This window comes from Phoenix dactylifera, chromosome 14, assembly GCF_009389715.1.
Source record: "Phoenix dactylifera cultivar Barhee BC4 chromosome 14, palm_55x_up_171113_PBpolish2nd_filt_p, whole genome shotgun sequence".
NCBI classification, from domain to species: Eukaryota; Viridiplantae; Streptophyta; class Magnoliopsida; order Arecales; family Arecaceae; genus Phoenix; species Phoenix dactylifera.
The window spans coordinates 9,640,144-9,662,483 of NC_052405.1; the positions used below are offsets into that span (position 1 = coordinate 9,640,144).

Here is a 22,340-nt window from a genome sequence, read left to right on the forward strand (position 1 = left end):
CTTCTAGTTAAAGGGAGTATGGTCTCAGCTAATGGACTAGGACTGCTGAGATTAGCAAGTGAATATCATACAGAGTTAGACTTTGTAGAATGCCGGGGCAGAAAGATCACTCCAGGATTTCTGTCATACATCAAGGATAATTAGATCTGCATTCAGAGAACAGCCTTTTCTTTTCATGACCATAACCACAATGGGGTCATTACAGTGATCCTTAAATTGTTCCTTTTAAGACCTACTTCTGATGTTGCAATTAAAGAAAAGAGCTATTGTTTCTTCGAAAATTTCCTTCAACAACAAAGCAAAAGAACCAGCACGAAAGAATATCAAAGAAAATACATAGTCCAAGTGGAATTCAAAGCTGGCAGATACTAACTAAAGTTGGCAATTAGAATAAGAGAAATCCCAGCCAAAGTCCAGGATGAACCCTGGTACTTTGTACCAACACCTAAACACTTTACAAACTGCATTAGCTGGCACCCTTTAAATATATTTATGCTAAAATTGCTATTGTCTATTGCGAGATCTGTTTCTCTGGTCTGGTTGTTGGATTCTATCATCACCATATTATGAGTCTAATGCAGTGCATGAAAACAAACTTCATTTCTATGTGAATTTTAGAAGGGTCTCTCTCTCTAATTAAAATATTCAAGAATCAAAAAAAAAATCCTAATTTCAAAATTAACTAAGTCTTTGAGCATACATCTCAAAAGTGCTCAAACATAATTTAAATGTAACAATCCTAAACTCTTGTCATCTTTTTTTTTAGGACTAACATAATTATTCATTTATTCAACTATCAAATAGAATTGATAGCAACTATTTTGCCTTCATTGTGGTGAATTTTTGTATTGTACAATGTTTCAACATTAAGGTTAAAGTTTCCCTCCTCCAACAAAGTGATACAAATTGTAAACTGCATCGAAGAAAACAAACATTCAATTAATGCCGAAGACAAGTATTTATGACACAAAATATAAACACAAAGACGAAATCAAGTAAATAATTAGTTATTTTAAGACACTATGCGAAGCAACAGTAGTTTATATAACCACTAGACTTATCCATTAACATTCTTGTGCACCAGTTAATACACAAGATAGAGATAAGGGTTTGGAGGATAAAAGCATAGCCTTTTTTGAGCTATAGGGCATCTGAGTTAGAGTTATATTATGCATTTTTACTCTAAGACATTAGCTGTTACTGTTGCTAACAATCTCTGATATATTGCAGCAATTGGTCCATTGCTTGGTTAACCATAAAATGGCTAATAAATACTTATTACCATTTAATTACCAAGGTCATAAGCACTTGCTATCTCTCCTTTTGGATCGGATTAGACTTTAAAGTTTTTAATAGTTTCAACTTTCCTTCTTTATTATTGTTAGTATGTAACAACTCTAACCTAAATAGGATAATCCAGAAAATAATTTCCTTTAATGTAGTTGTCATCAAACCTTTTTTTCCATATTATGAGTTTTATATATAAGCGTCCATAATTAAATGTAAGAAGATATAACCATTTAGACGTAACAGTCTTCCCCTCTTACATAACTATTTTTTAAAGGACAGTTTCCCTTACCTCCTTAACCATGTTCACATATTCCTCCTAACCTTCCAAAGAAACATTAGTAGCTGCACTACAATGACAATATGTAAACTCAAGCCAAAGGTCATGGAGAAAGCTTAAGAAACTAAATAAATTTTATCGATAAACAAATGGGGAAAGTTGAGATATTGAACAAAAACATCTGAACCTACATGTGGTTGCTGCGAACATGGATAAAATATGAAAGAACAAAAATAGATACAATAGTTTGGGCTGCGAAAGAGACCAAGAAGCAAGCCAAATTGATAAAAATCCAATCATATAGGTACATGTTGCAATATGAAACTAGAAACTCTGATGGGGTTTAGAATTTAAGATTGCATGTTCCACATGATCAGTGAAATATGTTACATAAATTTGTTTCTTGACATCCTGTCTGAACCTAAAATCTTGGAATACCTAACAAAATGATAGTTTGATAACTGTTGAATATGGAAATGGTTCTCAGCAAAGCTCAGAGGGTGTTTTCTTTAAGGGAAAGTACCAGATAAAAAGCCTTCTATTATTACCATTGCAAAAAGAAATCTGCCATGTTAATATACTCAATCACCAAAGACACAAGCATCAAACAATCATAGATAAGGATTAGAAACAAGCAAAATAACGAAAGCAAGCATTATATAGAATTAAATAACTAAAGACATAATCATCACCTTTTTTCAAGTCACACTCATAAGAACTAGAACTATTAATAACTCGGTGTTGGAAACTGAACAAGTCTATGAAGACAATTTGATTACATGTCTCAAAAGCAAAATCAAATTTTGTTGAATTCTAAATAAAGACAAAACCCAGTGGCTGGACATTTATGAGTTCTGTGATGAAGGCGAACCTATTATTAAAGCACAAGTCCTCAACTCACAGCAATGTGAGCAGCATGCGAAATTGATCAACCAGATGAAAAAAACATGCTCTGTATCAAACAGTGAGAGGATCATATATTCATGAGTGCTTCCATGACACATAAGGGACTAAAAACCAATTTCAAAGACCACATATTTTATGCTTTGTCTAATAAGAACAGAGAAAAAAAAAAAAGCAAATATTGCACTCTAGGGAAAAAGGATAGTTTCATAATCAGTTGTCTTCGATATAAACTGGAGGTACATGACTCAGCAATTATGATAATTGTAACAAAAAAGGTATTCCACACTATGTACAAGTTTCAGTCCTCTGTTCAACAATGCAACAACGGAAAGTGTTCGACAGAATAATACATTTTTAATTGACCATTAAAATTCCATGGTTCCATAATGCTATATAACCCAGAAGTCATGATCCAAAACAGATGAATAAGGACATCAATAAAAAGAAAATTAATAAACAAAAAAATCGTATGATGGACTGAGAGTGACACCAATGTTTCTGCATCGTAGCTTCATTGGAGTTGGGTGTGGATCTTAAAAGGAGTTATTGGGGGTTCCACAGACACTATAAGAGGATATTAATAATTGCTAGGCCTGATGCATGTAGTTAAAACAACTAATATGATCATATTAATTTGAAGGGAATTTCAGCATCACTAGTTCATTTTGGCTTTATCTGCAGAAATTTGCAAGTAAGTATATCAAAAAAACATCTTCTTTATGTTTAGAGATTCAAATTTATACAAGACGTTACGTTGCCAATAGCAACAAGTTTCAAAACGCCAAAGATTATATTTTTATCTCCAAGAAAGTAGAAAGGAGCATCAAGGAACGCCAATGATTGCATTTACCAACATCTACTTCAAAACTTTCAGATTAAGGAGGAATGTATCATCTTGTATGATTGATGTTTATAAAGGAAAAAAACGAAAAGGAACGGCTTGCAGACCTGGGGGTGGAAGATGGCTAACGGGCAGGATTTGGCCGCCGTTTCCGCATACTATTGGCCGCTAAAACTCTCTCCTGAGGCATGAATGGAGCTAATAGAGATCGCCCTCGTGGTCAGAGACGAGCCGCCACTTTTCGAGCCCGGGACCGGAGAGAGAGAGAGAGAGACGGGGAGGCCATTGGAGGCGGGACTGGATTCGGGGGGGAGAGCGGCGGTCGCCATGAATTCTAAAAGAAGGCCGAGGAGAAGCGAAGGAAGACGGGAAGGGAGAGATTATTTTGAAGTTACAAAGACAAAACCTGCGACTTCTCTGCAGTCTCCGGTGGGAATAGGCTGAGAAATAATTAATTTTAGATTTTTTTTTCTTTTACTAAAAACGGGAGTATCGTACAAAACATATACGAATACAATCAAAAAAGTCAAAATGCAGTACATTTCGGAGCACACTCGAACTCTGCCTCGCCCACCCAAAGGTGTACCCCCAAGTGGTGAGCTACAAAGGAAGCCACCAAATCAGCAGCAGTGTTGGCCTCTCAAAAAATATGCCATGCCTGAATAGCCAACCCATCCTGAATTATGGCCTGAATATCCCAACTCCCTTTGAAACCTGCAGAATCCATTCGATAATCGTCGCGGAGTCGTCCTCTAGAAGGACCATCCTAGCCTGTAGCGCATGTCGCACAGAATACAGTCCAGCCCAAGCCGCTCTCAGCTCTGCCCCGGGCACCAAGGTATCAAATAACTGGGAGCCCCCAACAGCAATCATTCTGGAGTCTGGACCTCTAACCACGAAGCCGGCACCTCCCCTCACACCGCCCTGCAGGACACAATCATTGAAATTGACCTTGAGGAAACTTGGAGGTGAGGGTTCCTAGGTAAAAAACACTGTACCGAACGCTCTACGAGCAGATGTAGAGCCTCAGATGTCCCGAGCTGTCAAAGGTCTATATGAGTGGTCCGCCTGAAGGGCCTCCACTGCAAGCATCCTCGCTCTCACCACTATTTTCGGAGTGGGGCTCGACTCCTCAAACGTCCAAGCGTTCCTCGCAAGCCATATCTGGTAGGCAGTATAAGTCGCCCTCATCGCCTCTGGTCTGGTCTACGAGGCCCCACCAAACGTCCCAATACCTGCAAAAAGGACTTCGCATGACACCAAAGCTCCACAGGGAATCTCGCTCGTCTCCAGCTCCTCCTAGCTTGATGGCACTGGAATATAGCATGATCTAGCAACTCGTTTGTCTAGCCATCAGGGCACTAGGGGGCAACACCCATGCCCTTCTCGAATAATAGGAGCCTCATCGGAAGGCAGCCCCAAGCGACCTTCTAAAGAAATAAGGCCATCTTGGGGTGCAACCCAAATCGTCATATCTAGCCAAAGTTCACAGCTCGCTACTCACCATCCTGGACTGCATAGCTGACATCGGCCACCCTAACTGCAGAGCTGCAGGACTAGATTTCTATTCATGGGATAATAATCGTTTACTGGTACGCACGTGAGAGACACGTTCTCCTAAGTATTTTAGATTTAAAATATTTTAATAAAAAATATGTTAAAAATATTTTTTAAAAAATATAATTACCTTTTATGTATTAAATGAAGTATCTCTTTTTCATCCTTTCTCAAAATTTTTTAGGGTCCCACATATATTAAGATATCATTTTAAAAAATAATAATAATTTTTCTAATTAAACCTCACATAAAAATCTCAAAAAAAAAAAAGAAAACTGAAGCAAGAGACGCGCCATAAGGTTGAATTATTGGCCTGAGGTAAGAGGTAGTACTATCCAAGCTAAACTTGTTGCTTTTTCCCCTAAAAAAAGTATTTAAATTTTTTTTCTAGAAGTTTACCATGTACTAAACTTTTTTTAAAAAAATCTAATTATGGTTATTTTTTAAATTAAGAACTCATAAAGATAAAGTCATTTTTATATAGTTTAAGGACGTAAGGCAAGTAATTTAATTTTTGACGGATTTGAAGTTTGTGTTGCTTAAGTTTAAAACTTTCATAAATACATCAACCAATTTGCAGCCTCTACTTGTTGTGGAATAACTTTTCAAGATGCTCTAATGGAAGTTTAATTATTTAATGACACCTGACTCACAAGTTTATATACTTGCAATCACTTGCAACCTGTGGATGGAATGAGTTTGGTAAAATTTCTTCTTAGGAATCTTCAAAAGAAGTTCATTGTTTAATGGTCTTTCCGAAAATGAAGTATTTTTTGAAAAGAAAGTCATTTTTACGAATTTCTTTGGAATAAGATTTTGATCCCTTTATTATCAAAAATTTCTTGGTAGCTTGGAGGATCACAAACATGACTATTACTTTCCAATTAGCTATATTTGTATTAATTGCGACTTCATCAATCTTACTGATTAGTGTATCCGTTGTATTTTCTTCCCATCACTCTTGTATCTGGAAAAATTGAAACTTAGGTAAGTATTTTATCAACATATGTAACAAAAGAACATACCTAATTTAGCTCTTTCATGCCTACCCTCTTTTCGACTCTGACTCTCCCACTCCAGTCGTTGCTTCGATAATATATCAAAATCCATTACTTCTTGATTAAAAGAAATTCCTATTGATCCAACGAACAAAGTAAATAGTACCAATACAAGCACAGGAAATAGCATAGTATTGTCTGATTCATGAGGATACGTGGAAGTATATTTATTTCCGAAGTAAGTACTAAAGTATCGTATCTTATCATTATCAATAATTTTATATGTATAAACCAATGCTTCCATAGATTCGATCGTGGTTTACAATTATAGCTTCCACACCTATTCATTTGGGATCATTTACCATATAAAGAAAAGTAAAGAATCAAAGAATAAATGGTGATTCAAATCAAGATTTCTATCTCCCAAGTTCATATAAAGACTATGACCTTTTCTTTTTTTTTGAGTACATAAAGACTATGACTTCTAATGCTCACAAGTTGTAGCTTTTCACATATGGTATGAGGTAAGAACAGAAAATATCTAGATGACCCTTAAAGGCTATGAGAAGAGATAATTATTACCTTTTAAGCTCTTTCTCTGAACACTTTACCACCCATTAATGTTATGGAATTTGATAAATTAATCTTGATGACTTCATGTGACAATATACTATAAACTATGAAATGAATGCAGTGAAAAGAATATGATTTGCAATGGTCATTTCTAACAACTCCAAAGAAACAATAACTATAATTTATTGAGCAGACTTTTTTACTTAAGAAGCATGTCAAGCGACTAGTTCATTATTCATCTCCCATTTTTTTCTTGTCATTTATTGAACAATAGGACTGTAATTTGTTAGCCAAACCAATAGTCAAACAAAATGAATTTGCTAACCAAGGTTAGCCTACTTGAAAGTGACAATTCTTCAACTCATAGTGATGAGAGATTAGACATGCAAAATTGATCAAGGCTTAGAAAATGTCAAATGTCTAAGTTTGTGAGAATTAGACATTTAGTAGTGCCTCCATCACACATAAGTGACCAAAACAATTTTAAAAATCTAACATCAAGAGCTTCATTCTAATAGTTAAGAGCAAAAAGCAAAACACAAGCATTAAATTCTAGAGCAAAAGGCGTGGCAATTGGTACCAAATCAAGCATCATAATGATAAGAGATATATAATTCTTAGTTTACTAACATTATAAAAAAACGAGTGAGTCACACACTGCACATACAGAATTTTAGCCTTCTATTTAACTACGTAATAGTATAAGTTATCAAGGAAAAATTCAGACTACAAGTCTCTTTTATAGGAATTATGTAACTTATAAAAATCATTATAATTAAAGAAATGGTATATATAAGATGAAAATCTAATATAAAAGCATGATGGTCTAAGAGTGACATCTGAATTTCGGTCATGGCCATGTGAGTATGTTGATTTAGGACACAAAAAGAGTTGGTGGCGGTTTTGTGTAGACAAAGTTGGGTACATTGCATAGAAAAATACTAATAAAAATAATAATCTTCTTTAGGAGGAGATTGCAGCATTGCTTGTTGATGCTGGTTCTTTTTATTGGACAATATCATCATAGATATTGGTTGTTCATTTATGAAAAAAACATAGAGAAGGACATATTCAAAGATAATGAAGTATATAAGACTTCTTAGTTCATAACACTTCAATAATTTCCATAAAAGTTTCACCTCTTCTTCTCTCATGAATCCAAATGGATAGCACTACTTCCATAATGAGTATCATATGAATCTGTCTAGAATGCAATACCACAACCATCAAAAGGGTTTTATAGAAGAAAAGAAATTTTGGTTAAAAAACATAAAGGGAGAAAGAGAGAAAAATGTTTATTTTAGAAAAATTTTGGTAAATAAAAAAACATATAGAGAAGGAAACATTCAGAGCATGAAGTATATGTGACTTCTTAGTTTATAACACTAAAATAAATTTTGCAAAAGTTTCACCTTTTCTTTTTTTATGAATCCAAGATGATAGCATTATATCGATAACTGAGAATCTTATGAATTTATTTAGAATGCAATGCCACAACCATTAAAAAGGTTTTTATTGAAGAAAAGAAATTTTGGGTAAAAAGATAAAGGAAAAAGAGAGAAAAAAAGTTAGTTTTAGAAAAGTTTTCATAAATAGAATTGAAAAAAAAATATAGGATGGAGGGGCCTTGCAGGCCAAGCATGTTTTTCGTGAAGATAACGGGGCTATGGACTGAGCGGCTGCTTATGTAGCCAGTCATTTCAGTAGTACCTGTGGGCTGGAGATGGAAAGTTGCCCTATACACTCAGAAGTATTTTGTTTTTTGCTTTTATTGGGTGTATCCGTACTTGTCTGATATGATTCCGCTTTAGCAGCATATATATATATGATGAAATATTGAAAGACAATAAAGTATATGCGACTTCTTAGTTTACAATACTTCAACAACTTCTATAAAAATTTCACATCCTCTCACGAGAATCCTTTGAATTTGTGAAGAATGCGATGCCACAGCAGAAAAAAAAAGAGTAAAAAAAAACACACAAGAAGGAAGAAAAGAAATTAAAATTTTCAAAATTATAGAATTAAAAAAAATTAAAATACGGCTCATAGGACATACATGACCTATTATTTATAAAGTTTAATCTACCAAAGAAAGATAATCAAACTCTGCATAAATTTTCTAGAAATAAAAAAGGCTGAACATATACCTGGCGATCAACCGACACGCACGGTTTGAGGACGTTTTGGGTCCTGTTTGAGGGAGCTTTTGGAGGGCCAAAAAGTACTTTCTGACCCTCTAAAAATACTTTTAGATAAAAAATAGTGTTTGATAAAATTTTCAAGCTTTCCGAAAATACTGTTTTCAGCTTTATCGAAAAGCTGTTTTTTGGACCAAAATACCCCCATTTAAATCACACTTTTTTCTCCCCAAAAATCTCATCCCGCCTCTTCCTCTCTCACCCATCCTCTCCCCCCTCTCTATCTTCTTCTTCCTCTCAACACCGCCGCATCTGTTCCTTCTTCTTCTTCTTCTTCTTTTCTTCTTTTTTTTTTTTTGTTTTGGGAGCTCGTGGCTGCCCATGGTGGCAGCCACCATGCTGGCCACCACCCATGGCCGGCTACCCCTCTATATTTTAATAAAATAAAATAATAAATAAATAAATAAAAAATAAATATTAGTAATTAGTTAACCAATTTTATCACCTAGCTAGAAAATTTGTTAGAGAGATAAATAGTCATTAGAAGGATGAAAAATTAATTTACACTAATAATTATAATATTTTATATATTTATTATTGTATTATACTATAAATATAATATTATATTACATTATATCATAATATATTGATATGTTATGTTAAATAATTTAATATTATATTAAATTATTATTTTATAATACATAATGTTATAATATTATATTATAATAATATTATATTATATTACATTAATATTACACTATATCATATATTTATGTATTAATACATATTATATTTTATTATGCTCTGTTGTATAATACTGATAATGTTCTTTATAGTCATTTTGTTACATAAAAATACTTTGCTAGTTTATTTACTAAATATATGTTAGAGTGCCATAGCATTTTAGAAATATAATTAATAAATAGTAAATAATTTTTTATAAATGTTTTGCTGCAGACCGTTCTATTTTCGTATAGAGCTTGTCGTTTGCGGTATGTACCCTTGACTTGAGGGTATACACCGGAGGAGCAGGCGGAAAAGAGGGGAGAGCTTTTCCCCGACTACTGCTTTCTCCCCTCCCTCTTTCCTATGCCAAAACCCTCGACCAAACCCTATAAATCCATCCCAAACTTCAGGTGCACAGCTCTCGGAAGAGAAATCTTAATCTTTCCTTCGAATCCGTCGACATGAGCAATTACGAATAGTAAGATCGGCGATCAATTTCCGCTCGATTTCTCCCATTTTTTTTTTTTTTTGTCTTTGGATATTTTCGGCTTTTGTTTTAATCCGATCGTTTCCAACTGTTTCTCCGCAGCGATTACCTCTTCAAGCTCCTCTTGATCGGAGACTCTTCCGTCGGGAAGTCGTGCCTCCTCCTCAGATTCGCTGTGAGTTGAAAGTTCTGCCCCCCAAAAGAATTCGCTTTTCAAAATCCTTCTTTCTTGTTGGAATTATAGGGTTTGATTAGGCTGTGGTTTTCTTTGATCGCGATCAGTTGCGCTGAATTCGGAAATTAGGGTTTCGATTTGGAGATTCATATCCCATTTTTATAACAGTAATGCTAATGGGGCATGCTAATCTGGGACTTGTTTTCAGGATGATTCATATGTTGATAGCTATATCAGCACGATAGGTGTGGATTTTGTAAGTTTTGTTGATTTATTTGCCTTTAGTAATGCAACATTTGCATTGGTTTATTCATTTGAAATTTGAATGATTTATATTGCTATTTCATCTTAAATTGTTATAATGTGCAGAAAATTCGAACGGTGGAGCTGGATGGAAAAACGATCAAGTTGCAGATTGTGAGTGGTTTTCGGATTATTAGATAAATTGTGCTACAAAAAGATTTCTTACGGTAAAAATATTAATAATATGCATCAGAAAGCAGTTTGGTGAGATGGTATATTGTTTAGGTCATTATGTCATTAAAATTGGGTGATTGCAAGGTGATAGGGGGTTGGGAATGGGATTGAGGAGGTGAGAGTTTGGACCACTCTCAACAACCAAACTTGTGTTCGAAATCAACTATAATAAAAGGTGGGAGTCGCTGTCCAAAACCTGCTATTTTGGGTAGTAAGGTCATTTTCAAGAGTGCAACTGCATGATATCATACCTATGTTTCTTGCTTTGCAGCATCTTCCAGCAGCATTCACCTACTCGGACATGTCACGAGGGACTTCTGTGCTGCTATTGTCAGACATTAATCAATAGAAAAGTGATAATTCTTTGTCTGCTACTATTCTAGATCTATCACCATTCATCTATTTGCACAAGACCACCTAATTTACAATCTGTTCATGGTTTTTCTGCTTTTACATGAGCCTGGGAAGTTTATGGCAATGTACATGTGTCTGTGACCCCATTCGTGATATCCATCAGCAATTTTGCATGACTTCATGATTGGTTTACAGATTTTTGGCTCTCACTGCACCATTTATGCCTATCTCAAAGCCTCAAGGCCTGTTAGATTTGATTGCGTTGTTGGGTTTGAGTGGGTCCTGTACTATCCAGCATTTGATGGTTAACAGTTTTATTCTCAACCACTATGCTATAAATCCAGTCTAGTAGAAGTTGACATACAAGTGCCCTTGATTACCTTGCCTTTCAATAATCTTTATAGATTCTCTGACACTACTACTTCTTATGTTATCTTAAAACCATAGATGTATATAGTAACCATAATTGGTTAGTCCTATCCCAAGTTTCTCAGCTGCGTAGAAATGACTTTCTAGCATAAAAAATGTGATAGATCAGCTTTGCACGAGAAACAACAACCTTGTCGTTTGAGTATTGTAAACATGTATAATCTTTCTCATGATTACATTGTTAGTTCTGTAGCTTAGTCAAGAAAGGCTCCTAACAACTGCATGCAAATGGATAAGATCTACTAGTCTCATGCATGTCCCTGCCGAACTTCATACTATGTTAGTTTAAAAACTTGGATAGGGCACATGATTTTTTTCTCACGAGATGACATACAGAATTGCTATGTATGTATATTTAGCTTTGTGGTCTGATTTAATATTACTATGGTAACAATCTTTTTTACTTGTCTAGTGGGATACGGCTGGACAGGAACGGTTCAGGACCATAACAAGCAGTTATTACCGAGGTGCACATGGGATCATCGTAAGAATTTCTTCTCAGTCTGGTCACCTTCTCATCAAACTTCATCTTTTTAAGGAAATCATCATGCTTCTTTGGGTATTTTCTTTTTTTGCCTTGGTAACAACCAATAGTACGTGCAATTCCTTCTGTAAGACTTGATCTATGATGTTCAAATCTTTCTTAAGAGGCTTCATAATTTCAGCTTGGAATTGCAAAGCATTTATCATCATATTATGAGTGTTCCAACTTGTACTACATCAACCTGGAAGATGATGTTTGTGTAATCAAAATGTGCACATGGTCTCCATTCATGTAAGCCCTGCCAACACCAAAATTGGTGCAACTTGTACTTGTCTCTTTAGAATTTTTAAAAAGAAAAATGCTAGCAACTGCTGCAACTCTCATGGACAGCCTGAAAAATCAAGGTTAACGCCCAAATAATCAAGTTTAGGGATAAAGCCACATGCCTTCTGGCAGGACATCCTATATGAGATTTTTGGGGTGCTAACCTTGATTTTTCAGGATTATCTGTAAGTGTTGTTGTTAGTCTAGTACTTTGCATTTCAACGTAAGGAAACATGATATGTTTGCACAAATGATGGGCCAATATACTTCAAATTTCTTAGTTTAAGCAAAATCAAGAATTTCTTTTAATACATATATTTAATATGTGCCTTGGAGTCCATCAAATCATGAGTTTTTGTTACTAACTGCTTGGATCTGATGACGGTAAACTTTTTCAGATTGTTTATGATGTTACGGAGATGGAGAGCTTCAACAATGTCAAGCAATGGCTAAATGAGATTGATAGGTATGCAAATGACAGTGTATGCAAGCTTCTTGTTGGAAATAAATGCGATTTGGTTGAGAATAAAGTTGTGGAGACAGAGAAGGCGAAGGTAATATTGTTGCTTGATTTTGTAAATAAAGTCTGTTTTTTGTTTTTTTTTGTTTAAATTCTGGTTTACCCTTGAATGATTGAATCACCGCTCTTTGGCTGCATATTGGCATTAACATTAGATCATTCGAGTATGGATGATTTGACATATGGTTTCCTTTTTGTGTGTCTGAGCAGTTGAATGTGATCATGGTTTTAATGAAAGTCATATTTGTTAGAAGGGCTGGAAGGAGTAAAAGAACATAATAGTAAAGGAAACAATAGGTACTTAGAGACATGCAAGAAATTGAATAAAGCAAATATGTGTCTGGCACGCTATGTTCCCCACAGCATCTAGTATAGGATTTAATGAGATACGAGCATCCATAATAATATTCAGATATTGATGAAATCCTTACAGCACCTTGTAATTATGAGAGTCGTTGTACCATTGGGTTATGAATGGAAGTCAGTGAGACAGAAGAATGCTGCCTGTTGACCAGGCCCTTTGGGACGACTGGTGGGGACACAGACCACCGTTTCCAGTATGTGTATAGGCGTCGCCGGCGTGCATAGCACTTTGGCCGCCCTAGTTTTATTTTCTTGTGTATTTTCGTTTATTTATTATGTATTTTCGTCTTTGTTAGTTGTTGACTTGTTATGACTGTATTTAGCTATTATAGTAATCCATGATGTTGTGGGGATCATGGGTAGTTACATGATCATTTGTGGGAATCATGGGTAGTTGCATAGGGGGCTATATATGAAACCCTCATTTCTATTGTTGTGGGTAGAGTAATATGAAATGAAAACTTTGTCTTGACATCTGGTGGACTCCAGAACCTCCCTCCCCTCTCCTTTCTGTTTATATTTTCTACCCTAAATCATCTGTTCCGCATCAGTTTGGTATCAGAGCCTAGGCAGGCTTGCCACTGTTGCTAAAGCCTCGATCCCTCTCCTGTCTCTTCCACTGTTCCTACTGTCTCTTCTCCTTTCGGTTTCAGACAAAAAAAAAAGAACAGAAGCCTTTGCAGCTGGTCTTCCACATCCATTCTCAGCCGGTTCTCCTTCCACAGAAGCACCACAAAGTGTATGGCGGAGCACCGCCGGATCCCAGGATTCCGGTGGGCACACGAAATCTACGCGGTAACCCGACCCCGGACGCCGGAGCGTGCTGACGGACCACGAGTGACTTCCTCTGTCAAAAAGAAGAGGAGCATCGCTGCCCTTTTTTCAGATCTGTCCCTCGGACCCGCTGAAGCACCTGCCGGCCACCGCGCACACGAAGAGAGACGGGAAGACATTTCTAGTGTGAAGAGACCCAGTGCCGGAGCAGGTGACCGGTCGCCGGCCATCACCACTGACCACTGAGATCCACCCGCACTGCTAGCGTGAACTTCGGCACGATCGGCCGCCGGGAACTGCCAGCAACCGTGGGCGTAAATCTCGGCACGTTCACTTGAAACTGTTGGAGAGTTTTAAGTTGGTAAACGGGTAGGCTCCAAACCCGTTAACCTTCGGTCAGTAACCCGGATCCGTTCCGGAAAAAAAAAAAAAGGGCATGACCCTTACGTGAGTCTCGCACGTGACTATCACACGTGACAACTCCAGACGCAAGCACGTGACTTGCACGTGCTATTCAAAAAAAAAAAGAAAGAAAAGAAAGAAAGAAAGAGTGTACCTGTCGTCCGACGAAGAAGAACCCTAGATCTAGGGTTCCGCCACCACTGCCGCCGTCGACGCATCGCTGCCACGCCACCACCGCCGCTGTCGCCGCTCTTACCACCGCCGCTGTCACCGATCGTGGGTTCCCCCTCTTGGGTTCCCCGTTGCTGCCGCTGAGCCGCCTCTCCCTTCCGCCGCCGAGCCGCCTCTCGTTCGCCGACGCCGCTCACCTCCGCGACCGCATATACCGCTGCTTCAGTCACACCCTCCACCAACCCTTGAGTTCTTCCCATTTTCTTCTTCCTCTCAGCTCACTAAGACCCTTCTCCCTCCCATCTCACCGAAGCCTCTCTTTCCCCTGCGCCACCACCTCCACCTCCGTTGCCGACTCCATCGTCCGCCCTCGCCGCTTCCTTCGCTCCCCAAAACGAAGATCGCCACATCGCTCCTCTTTTCTTTCTTCCCCCCCCCCCCCCCCCAAATCCCTCAGCCCTTTTCCCCATTGATAGAGGGATCCGAAGTTAGTCTCGAAGCTTCGGGTCCCCTATCACTATTTTGCTTTCGGGTGAGCGGGCCGGCCCAGTGCTTGGCCCGTTGTCACGCGAGCCTAGTTGATCCTCCCGCCCATTAACTTGCGGGCCCAGTTTTCAGGCCTCTGTACTTGGATCCAGACCCTGCAGTGAGTTGGGCTTCCACAACGATATCCGCAGTCGACCATCTTTCAGCAGCATTTTCTACAAACCGTCGAGCTCCGGTTCTGCATCCTACACTCTGACATCCAAACTCATCCACTGACTCAGATCTGTCAGAAGAGGTCGTATCTTTCCTTTAAATAATTTTTTTTCAGCCTTTCCCTATAAACTAGTTTATCTTTAGATTATTATTGTTTTCACTTCATGTTGTCGGTTTGAGATAGGACCTTAATTTTATAAAGACCTATGCCCCTTGACAACACATATTGAGCTTTCAAATTATTTTCAAATCCTCGAACGGCAACTAGGAAATTTTACTTGAATCTGGTGAAACCCAAATCAATTTAAAGGACCCCACTTTCATTAGATTAACCTGCAAAGATTTTGCATGATCCAAACCAAGGATAGCAGTACCTAAGGTCCTGATATTTTGTTATCATCTGTGCTAATTCGAAGGTAACCAAGACCTTGTCAAAAGTCGTCTTTTATTCAAGATTGTTGATTTTATTCTGAATGTTAATTATATATCTAAGATTTTTGAATTCTAGAGTATGACAACTCGCAGCGGTACATCTTACTCACATGAGATGTCGACCAACCCAAACCAACAGGTGTTAGATGCCATAGCAGCATTAGAAACCAGATTAGGGGCAAGAATCACTGACCTTGAAACTAGGCTGAACACTCGCTTGACTATGGCTGAAAATTCAATCACCAACCTCCAAATTACTCACAACGATGGAGAGTCTGAACTTGGTGAGTTTGAACCACACCGCACTAGAGGCCTTGGGCCACAACACCAAAGGGACTATTTAAGACCACGTGAGACACCAGATGAGCATGTAATGCGCAGTATTAAGATCGATGCACCAAGTTATGATGGTCGTCTCGATCCAAAAGTCTTCATTGACTGGCTCGCTGATATGGACCATTACTTTGAATGGTATAGCTTGTCTGAAGATCGCAGAGTTCGTTTTGCAAAAATGAAGCTCACTGGTCCTGCAAAATTGCATTGGAACACAATAGAAAATATGCTTGCTAGAGCTAGACAACCCCCAGTGATACATTGGGATGAAATGAAGGAGAAGTTAAAAGAAAAATATCTCCCAACATCCTATAAGAGTCGCCTGTTAGATCAGTGGCAACGACTGATTCAAGGAAACAAACCTGTGTCTGAGTACATCGCTCGCTTTGATGAGTTCTTCATGCGATGTGATGCACGCGAGAGTGTGGAATTGACCCTTTCTAGGTTTAGGTCTGGATTGCGAGATGATCTACAAAAAGAGCTTATTCTACGCGAGGTCAATTCATTAGAACATGCCTATCAACTTGTCCAAGACATTGAGCGTTATACTAATAAGACAACCTTTAGGCGATTTGATCTTAAGGAGACCAATTATAAGTTCACCCACGGTAGTCAAACTAATACTTGGAGTAAGCCTACTATTAGAAATCAAGCGACCGAGTCCCCAAAAATTAATGATCAAAAGAATAAGGGAATTTTAAGTGAACCACCCAAAATTTCTCGAGATCAGTGTTACAGATGTTTTGGTTTTGGGCATAGAGCTAGTCAATGTCCTACTAAGAAAACACTGGTCATCGAAGAAGATAGAAATGATGAAGAGAATGAGTTGGTCCATGAACCAGAGATAGACCCTGAAGAGTCAGATGAAGGTGAGGAACCCGGCTCACTTGAGGGTTCAACTCCTTTAGGAGTAGTTAGGTGTGTCCTTACACAACCTAAGCAAGAAGATGATGACTGGAGACGTCGATCCATATTTCACACTTATATCAAATGTGGCGAATATAGCTGTAAGGTTATCATCGACAGTGGGAGTAGTGTCAATGTTGTATCCACAAGAACTGTCAAGAAGCTACAGTTAAAGACAGTGCCTCATCCTAACCCTTATAATGTGTCTTGGGTGGATAAAACTGCTATACCAGTCACTGAGCGTTGTCTAGTCCAAATCAACTTTTTTGAATATAATGATAAGGTCTGGTGTGATGTTATTCCAATGGACGTTGGACACATCATCCTTGGTAGACCGTGGCTTTATGACTTGGATGTGACCATTTATGGCAAATCCAATTCCTGTTCTTTCGTTCACCAAGGAAAGAAAATTCGACTAAACCCTTTACCTCCTAGACCTCCTATTGCTGGAAAGAAAAATGTGAAGGTTGAAAAGCGCCTTCACATCATTAGCCCTAAGGAATTTGAGAAAGCAGCAGCCCAAGAATCCATAATCATTGTGTTAGTATCCAAAGAAGTTGTTCCTGATTTTCAAGTAGATTTTCCGAAGGAAGTTCGTCAAGTTCTGGAAGAATTTAAGGATCTCTTTCCTGAGGACCTTCCTGATGAGCTTCCTCCTATGCGTGACATTCAGCACGCCATAGACTTGGTTCCAGGGGCGACTCTCCCGAACTTACCTCATTATAGGCTCAATCCGATTGAACATGCTGAATTGAAACGGCAAGTTGATGAACTATTCCAAAAAGGGTTCATCCGAGAAAGTCTTAGCCCGTGTGCGGTGCCTGCGCTTCTAACGCCCAAAAAAGACGGCACTTGGAGAATGTGTGTGGATAGCAGGGCAATTAATAAGATAACGGTTAAATATCGATTTCCAATACCACGATTGGATGACATGCTTGACATGATGGCAGGTGCCACTATCTTCTCCAAAATTGACCTTAAGAGTGGTTACCACCAAATCCGTATACGTCCTGGTGATGAATGGAAAACAGCTTTCAAAACCAAGGATGGGTTATATGAGTGGCTAGTCATGCCCTTTGGGTTGACAAATGCACCTAGCACATTTATGCGAATTATGACCCAAGTATTAAGACCTTTCATGGGAAAACTCCTTGTAGTCTATTTTGATGATATCTTAATTTATAGCAAAAACAAGGAACAACACCTTGAACACCTACGTTTGGTCTGCAATTCACTAAGGGAAGAAAGTCTATATGCAAACCTTAAGAAGTGTTCATTTATGACTGATCATGTAATCTTCTTAGGGTTTGTTGTGTCTTCTGAGGGTGTTTCAGCAGACCCACAGAAGGTCCAAGCTATTCTTGAATGGCCTGAACCCACTACATTATTTGAGGTGCGAAGCTTCCACGGCCTAGCTACCTTTTATAGGAGGTTCATTAAGAATTTTAGTACGATCACTGCACCGATTACGGATTGTATCCGAAAAGGTGAATTTCATTGGACCGTTGCGGCCTCAAGGGCATTCCAAGAGATCAAGACTAGAATGACTGAAGCTCCGGTAATGCGCCTTCCAGATTTTACTAAAGTTTTTGAAGTCTCTTGTGACGCATCTGGTCTAGGTATAGGTGGAGTTTTAAGCCAAGAAAGACATCCTATCGCATACTTCAGTGAGAAGCTGAATGATGCCAAACGAAAATATTCCACCTATGACAAAGAATTTTATGCAGTTGTACAAGCGCTGCGTCACTGGCGTCACTATTTGTTACCTCAAGAGTTCGTATTATATTCCGATCATGAAGCTTTGAGGTACTTGAATTCTCAGAAACGATTGAGTTCACGACACGGAAAGTGGGCTGAATTTCTTCAAGAATACACCTTCGTGTTGTGTCATAAAGCAGAAATTGACAACAAGGCAGCTGATGCCCTAAGCCGACGTGTCGCATTACTTTTGTCAGTAAGCATAAAGGTTACTGGATTTGATCGTATGATTGCCGATTATGCAACTTGTCCAGACTTCGCTGAGATCTATGCTAGTGTGTTAGAAAGTCACACCAGGGACAATAGTGACTACCTTGTGGTTGATGCTTTCCTGTTCCGAGGAAACAAGCTGTGTATCCCTCAAACATCCCTTAGAGATTTTCTTATTTGGGAACTCCATGCGGGAGGAATAGCTGGCCATTTTGGTAGGAATAAGACCATTGATATGGTCGAACAAAGATTTTATTGGCCTAGTTTAAAACGAGACGTTGCAAAAATTGTTAGTCAGTGTCGTACTTGTCATCTATCCAAACAGCGCAAACAAAACACTGGCTTATATACCCCCCTTCCTGTCCCAGATCGTCCTTGGCAGGATATTAGTATGGATTTCGTGTTAGGGTTGCCAAAGACTAGAAGTAAGCATAATTCCATTCTCGTGGTAGTGGATCGGTTCTCTAAAATGGCACATTTTCTGCCCACTTCCAAGACTTCTGACGCCTCCAAAGTTGCGAGGATCATCTTTGATGAGGTCGTTAGACTCCACGGGCTTCCAAAATCGATAGTGACTGATAGAGATGTCAAATTTGTTAGTTATTTTTGGAAGACCCTCTGGAATTTCATGGGTACAAAGCTTAAATATTCCACAGCCTATCACCCTCAGACAGATGGGCAAACTGAGGTGGTCAACCGCAGCCTAGGAAACCTTCTACGATGTTTAGTGGGAGACCACCCGGGTAATTGGGATCTTCTACTATCCACAGCTAAATTTGCCTACAATAGCTCTGTGAATAGGACCTCTGGTTTGAGCCCTTTCGAAATTGTCTTAGGCTATGTTCCGCGCAAACCTGTTGATCTTATTCCAGTAGCACCTAACAATAGAATCTCTGAGACTGCTGAGTCCTTTGCGCAACACATGCAAAATTTACATAAAGAAATTAATAAGAAAATTGAAATCAATAATGCGAGATATAAAATGGCCGTTGACTTACGTCGACGTTTTCAAGAATTTCGAGTGGGTGATGATGTAATGATTAGAATCAGACCTGAACGGTTTCCACCAGGAACCGTTAGGAAATTGCACGCCCGAAGTATGGGTCCACACAAAATTCTGAAACGGATTGGATCTAATGCATATGTGATGGATATTCCAAGTGATTTTGGGATTAATCCAGTTTTTAATGTAGAAGACTTAGTTGCCTATCGAGGTCCGACAACTATTCCTGCAAACCCATTCAATGAGCCTGACACTGACCTCACACCCAACTTTGAGAACATATCTACTGCTCCTGCCTTGCCTCCTGTACCCTTTTCTCCGCAGATCACAGACACAGTGGAACAGATTTTGGACGATCAGATTGTCAGTACACAGCACGGTGGTTATCAGCGATATCTGGTCAGATGGCATGGTCGACCTCCGTCAGATGATACTTGGATTAGCAGAGATGAGCTTCAGCGACTTGCTTCAGACCTGTTGGAACATTACCAGACATCCGTTTCGCCAGAGGCGAACTCTTCTCAGCTGAGGGGAGTTGGTGGGGACACAGACTACCGTTTCCAACATGTGTATAGGCGTCGCCGGCGTGCATAACACTTTGGCCGCCCTAGTTTTATTTTCTTGTGTATTTTCGTTTATTTATTATGTATTTTCATCTTTGTTAGTTATTGACTTGTTATGACTGTATTTAGCTATTATAGTGATCCATGATGTTGTGGGGATCATGGGTAGTTACATGATCATTTGTGGGAATCATGGGTAGTTGCATAGGGGGCTATATATGAAACCCTCATTTCTATTGTTGTGGGTAGAGTAATATGAAATGAAAACTTTGTCTTGACATCTGGTGGACTCCAGAACCTCCCTCCCCTCTCCTTTCTGTTTATATTTTCTACCCTAAATCATCTGTTCCGCATCAACGACTCAATTGGTTCTATAATGCTGCCTTGCAGGCATTTGCAGATGAGCTTGGTATCCCTTTCCTTGAGACAAGTGCAAAGGACTCGATCAATGTGGAGCAAGCTTTCTTGACCATGTCTGCTGAAATTAAGAAAAGGTAATCTCATGAATCGTAATCTCTGTCAGTGTGCTTCAGTCTTCATCCATATCCAAGAGTTCAGTGCTGTGAATATGTCATTTATATTGTAGAGAAATAATTCATTAAACAAGCGCCAGTCATCGGTTTTCATTTTTCCTTGAGAAATTCCCGTGCTTGTCTTGCTCATTTTGGTGCAGAATGGGAAATCAACATACCTCAAACACAAGTTCCACAAGCACAGTCCGGGTGAAGGGCCGACCTATTCAGCAGAAGAGCAACTGTTGCAGCTAGGCATTTATTGGAAAACTTATTCTGCGGTATAGGGCAGCCACATGCGGAAAGGCAAGCAATGTGCATGAAAAGGCGATGTATCATCACATTCTGCATCTTTGAAGACTTTGAATGGCCAGTGTCAAGATATTGTATGATCTGTCTACATCCAGTTTTTTAAGTAATGCAAAGGAGACCAAATCCGTGGCTAGTACACTCTTTCTTGGTACTTTTGGGTTACTATATGCCCTAGGGGAAGCCTTGGATCATCACCTGCAATATTTCTTTTCAGCTAATATTCATTATGGACCGGACCAAGTATGAGCCACATCATGTATGCTCGGTATTCGTCCCTTGCGAGGCCAGGTATTCTCCCCTTTCAGGTCCAGGTGTTTTGAGTGTTTACCTGGATGAAATTAGGTCCTTTATCCTTATAGGTTGGTTGGTCTTCATAGCCTAATATTTATATTCAACAAGTGAAGTCATTAGAAAGTGCTTGCAAGTTAACAGAGAAAAGATAATGAAGTATTTTTAAGATAAATAGGAGAGGCATTCTCGGTGTAAAAAACGACAGAGAATCTATTTCCTGATTCTGAAACCGTCGTAGACCAAAGAATCGGGAAATATGAGAGAAAATATGTGGATTGAATAAAAACAAGTGTCGATATTTTTGTTTGATCAATATTATATATTAAACATCTCCTTGTCCTTATTTATAAATTGATCGAGATCTCCCTACTCTGCCAAAGAACGAGCAACGGCTCGCCGCTATGAGAAGCCTCCCGGCGAGGACGACGCTACCGTGCACCCACTTCTAGTGGAGGTGGGATTGGCCCAATCAGGCTTTCCTGGGCTGAGGGCCTCGGCTCGGCTGTTTTGAGCAGAGTGCGGAGAGAAAAATCTTCAGACAAGAGGTTACCTGGTTCGGGAAGTCTACGGATTTGGCAATGGCAATGGCAATGGCACCGTAGATGGAGGCGGTGACTCCACCGAAAGGGATCGGGATGTATCCTTCGCCCGAAACCACCATCGGATCACCCCACCTCACGGCTCTCAAGGCGATCTGAAATCCGTCATTCCTCCATTGGCAGAAAACTGAAGGTGAGAAGCCGATGATCGAACGGTGGATTCATACGAAGGAAGATGATCCTTCCCTCGGCGCGAAAGATGCAGCCCTGGCCATCCCCGGCAAAATTGCTGGTGATCTGTCAGTCCACAGCATGTCGACGAACGGCAAGCGGGGCTCCCTAGTGCCATCGCTGCCGTTCTTGCCGGATGGAGCTCCGTGCACGAGGCTACCGGTGGCAACGTCGAAGTTAGCCGGGGTCGGGGAGCCAGGAAGGAGAGCATTTGATTGGGCTCCTCTCCCTCCGATCCAATGGCGGCAGGGATTAGGGCCGCAAGGATGGACGGCAGAGGGA

At 39.2% G+C, this 22,340-nt stretch overlaps 1 protein-coding gene and 1 long non-coding RNA gene across 5 annotated transcripts; one reads left to right on the forward strand and one right to left on the reverse strand.

Annotated features, from left to right (window-relative positions):
* Nucleotides 1-6,179: 6,179 nt before the first annotated feature.
* Nucleotides 6,180-20,875, reverse strand: LOC120113046. 2 transcript variants are annotated; one of them, XR_005514814.1, is made up of 2 exons: nucleotides 20,865-20,875; nucleotides 6,180-6,285 (listed from the first exon to the last, which is right to left on the reverse strand). It is a non-coding gene; the product is annotated as an uncharacterized LOC120113046 (long non-coding RNA). The 2 variants fall into 2 exon arrangements; XR_005514815.1 differs by lacking the exon at nucleotides 6,180-6,285 and adding an exon at nucleotides 14,706-15,180.
* LOC103704765 (ras-related protein RABD1-like) lies at nucleotides 9,581-21,247 on the forward strand. Of its 3 annotated transcripts, XR_003385202.2 has the most exons (9): nucleotides 9,581-9,787; nucleotides 9,899-9,971; nucleotides 10,180-10,227; nucleotides 10,341-10,388; nucleotides 11,644-11,790; nucleotides 11,897-12,006; nucleotides 12,438-12,593; nucleotides 20,564-20,667; nucleotides 20,847-21,245. XR_003385202.2 is itself a non-coding variant. In XM_008788186.3 (8 exons), the coding sequence occupies exons 1-8, from the start codon at nucleotides 9,771-9,773 to the stop codon at nucleotides 20,938-20,940; spliced, it is 612 nt and encodes a 203-aa protein (XP_008786408.1). In that variant the 5' UTR covers nucleotides 9,592-9,770; the 3' UTR covers nucleotides 20,941-21,247. The 3 variants fall into 3 exon arrangements, 2 of the variants coding, with proteins under 2 accessions (XP_008786408.1, XP_026659519.1); XM_008788186.3 differs by lacking the exon at nucleotides 11,897-12,006 and having other exon boundaries at nucleotides 9,592-9,787; nucleotides 11,644-11,715; nucleotides 20,847-21,247; XM_026803718.2 differs by lacking the exons at nucleotides 9,581-9,787; nucleotides 9,899-9,971; nucleotides 10,180-10,227; nucleotides 10,341-10,388; nucleotides 11,897-12,006 and adding an exon at nucleotides 10,647-10,801 and having other exon boundaries at nucleotides 11,644-11,715; nucleotides 20,847-21,247.
* Nucleotides 21,248-22,340: the final 1,093 nt, after the last annotated feature.

Excerpts from the sequence above, each read along its gene's own strand:
- LOC103704765 (XM_008788186.3), top strand. Across the intron at positions 10,389-11,643 it reads AAACGATCAAGTTGCAGATT|TGGGATACGGCTGGACAGGA; the intron begins GTGAGTGGTTTT and ends TTACTTGTCTAG. Across the intron at positions 11,716-12,437 it reads GAGGTGCACATGGGATCATC|ATTGTTTATGATGTTACGGA; the intron begins GTAAGAATTTCT and ends AAACTTTTTCAG.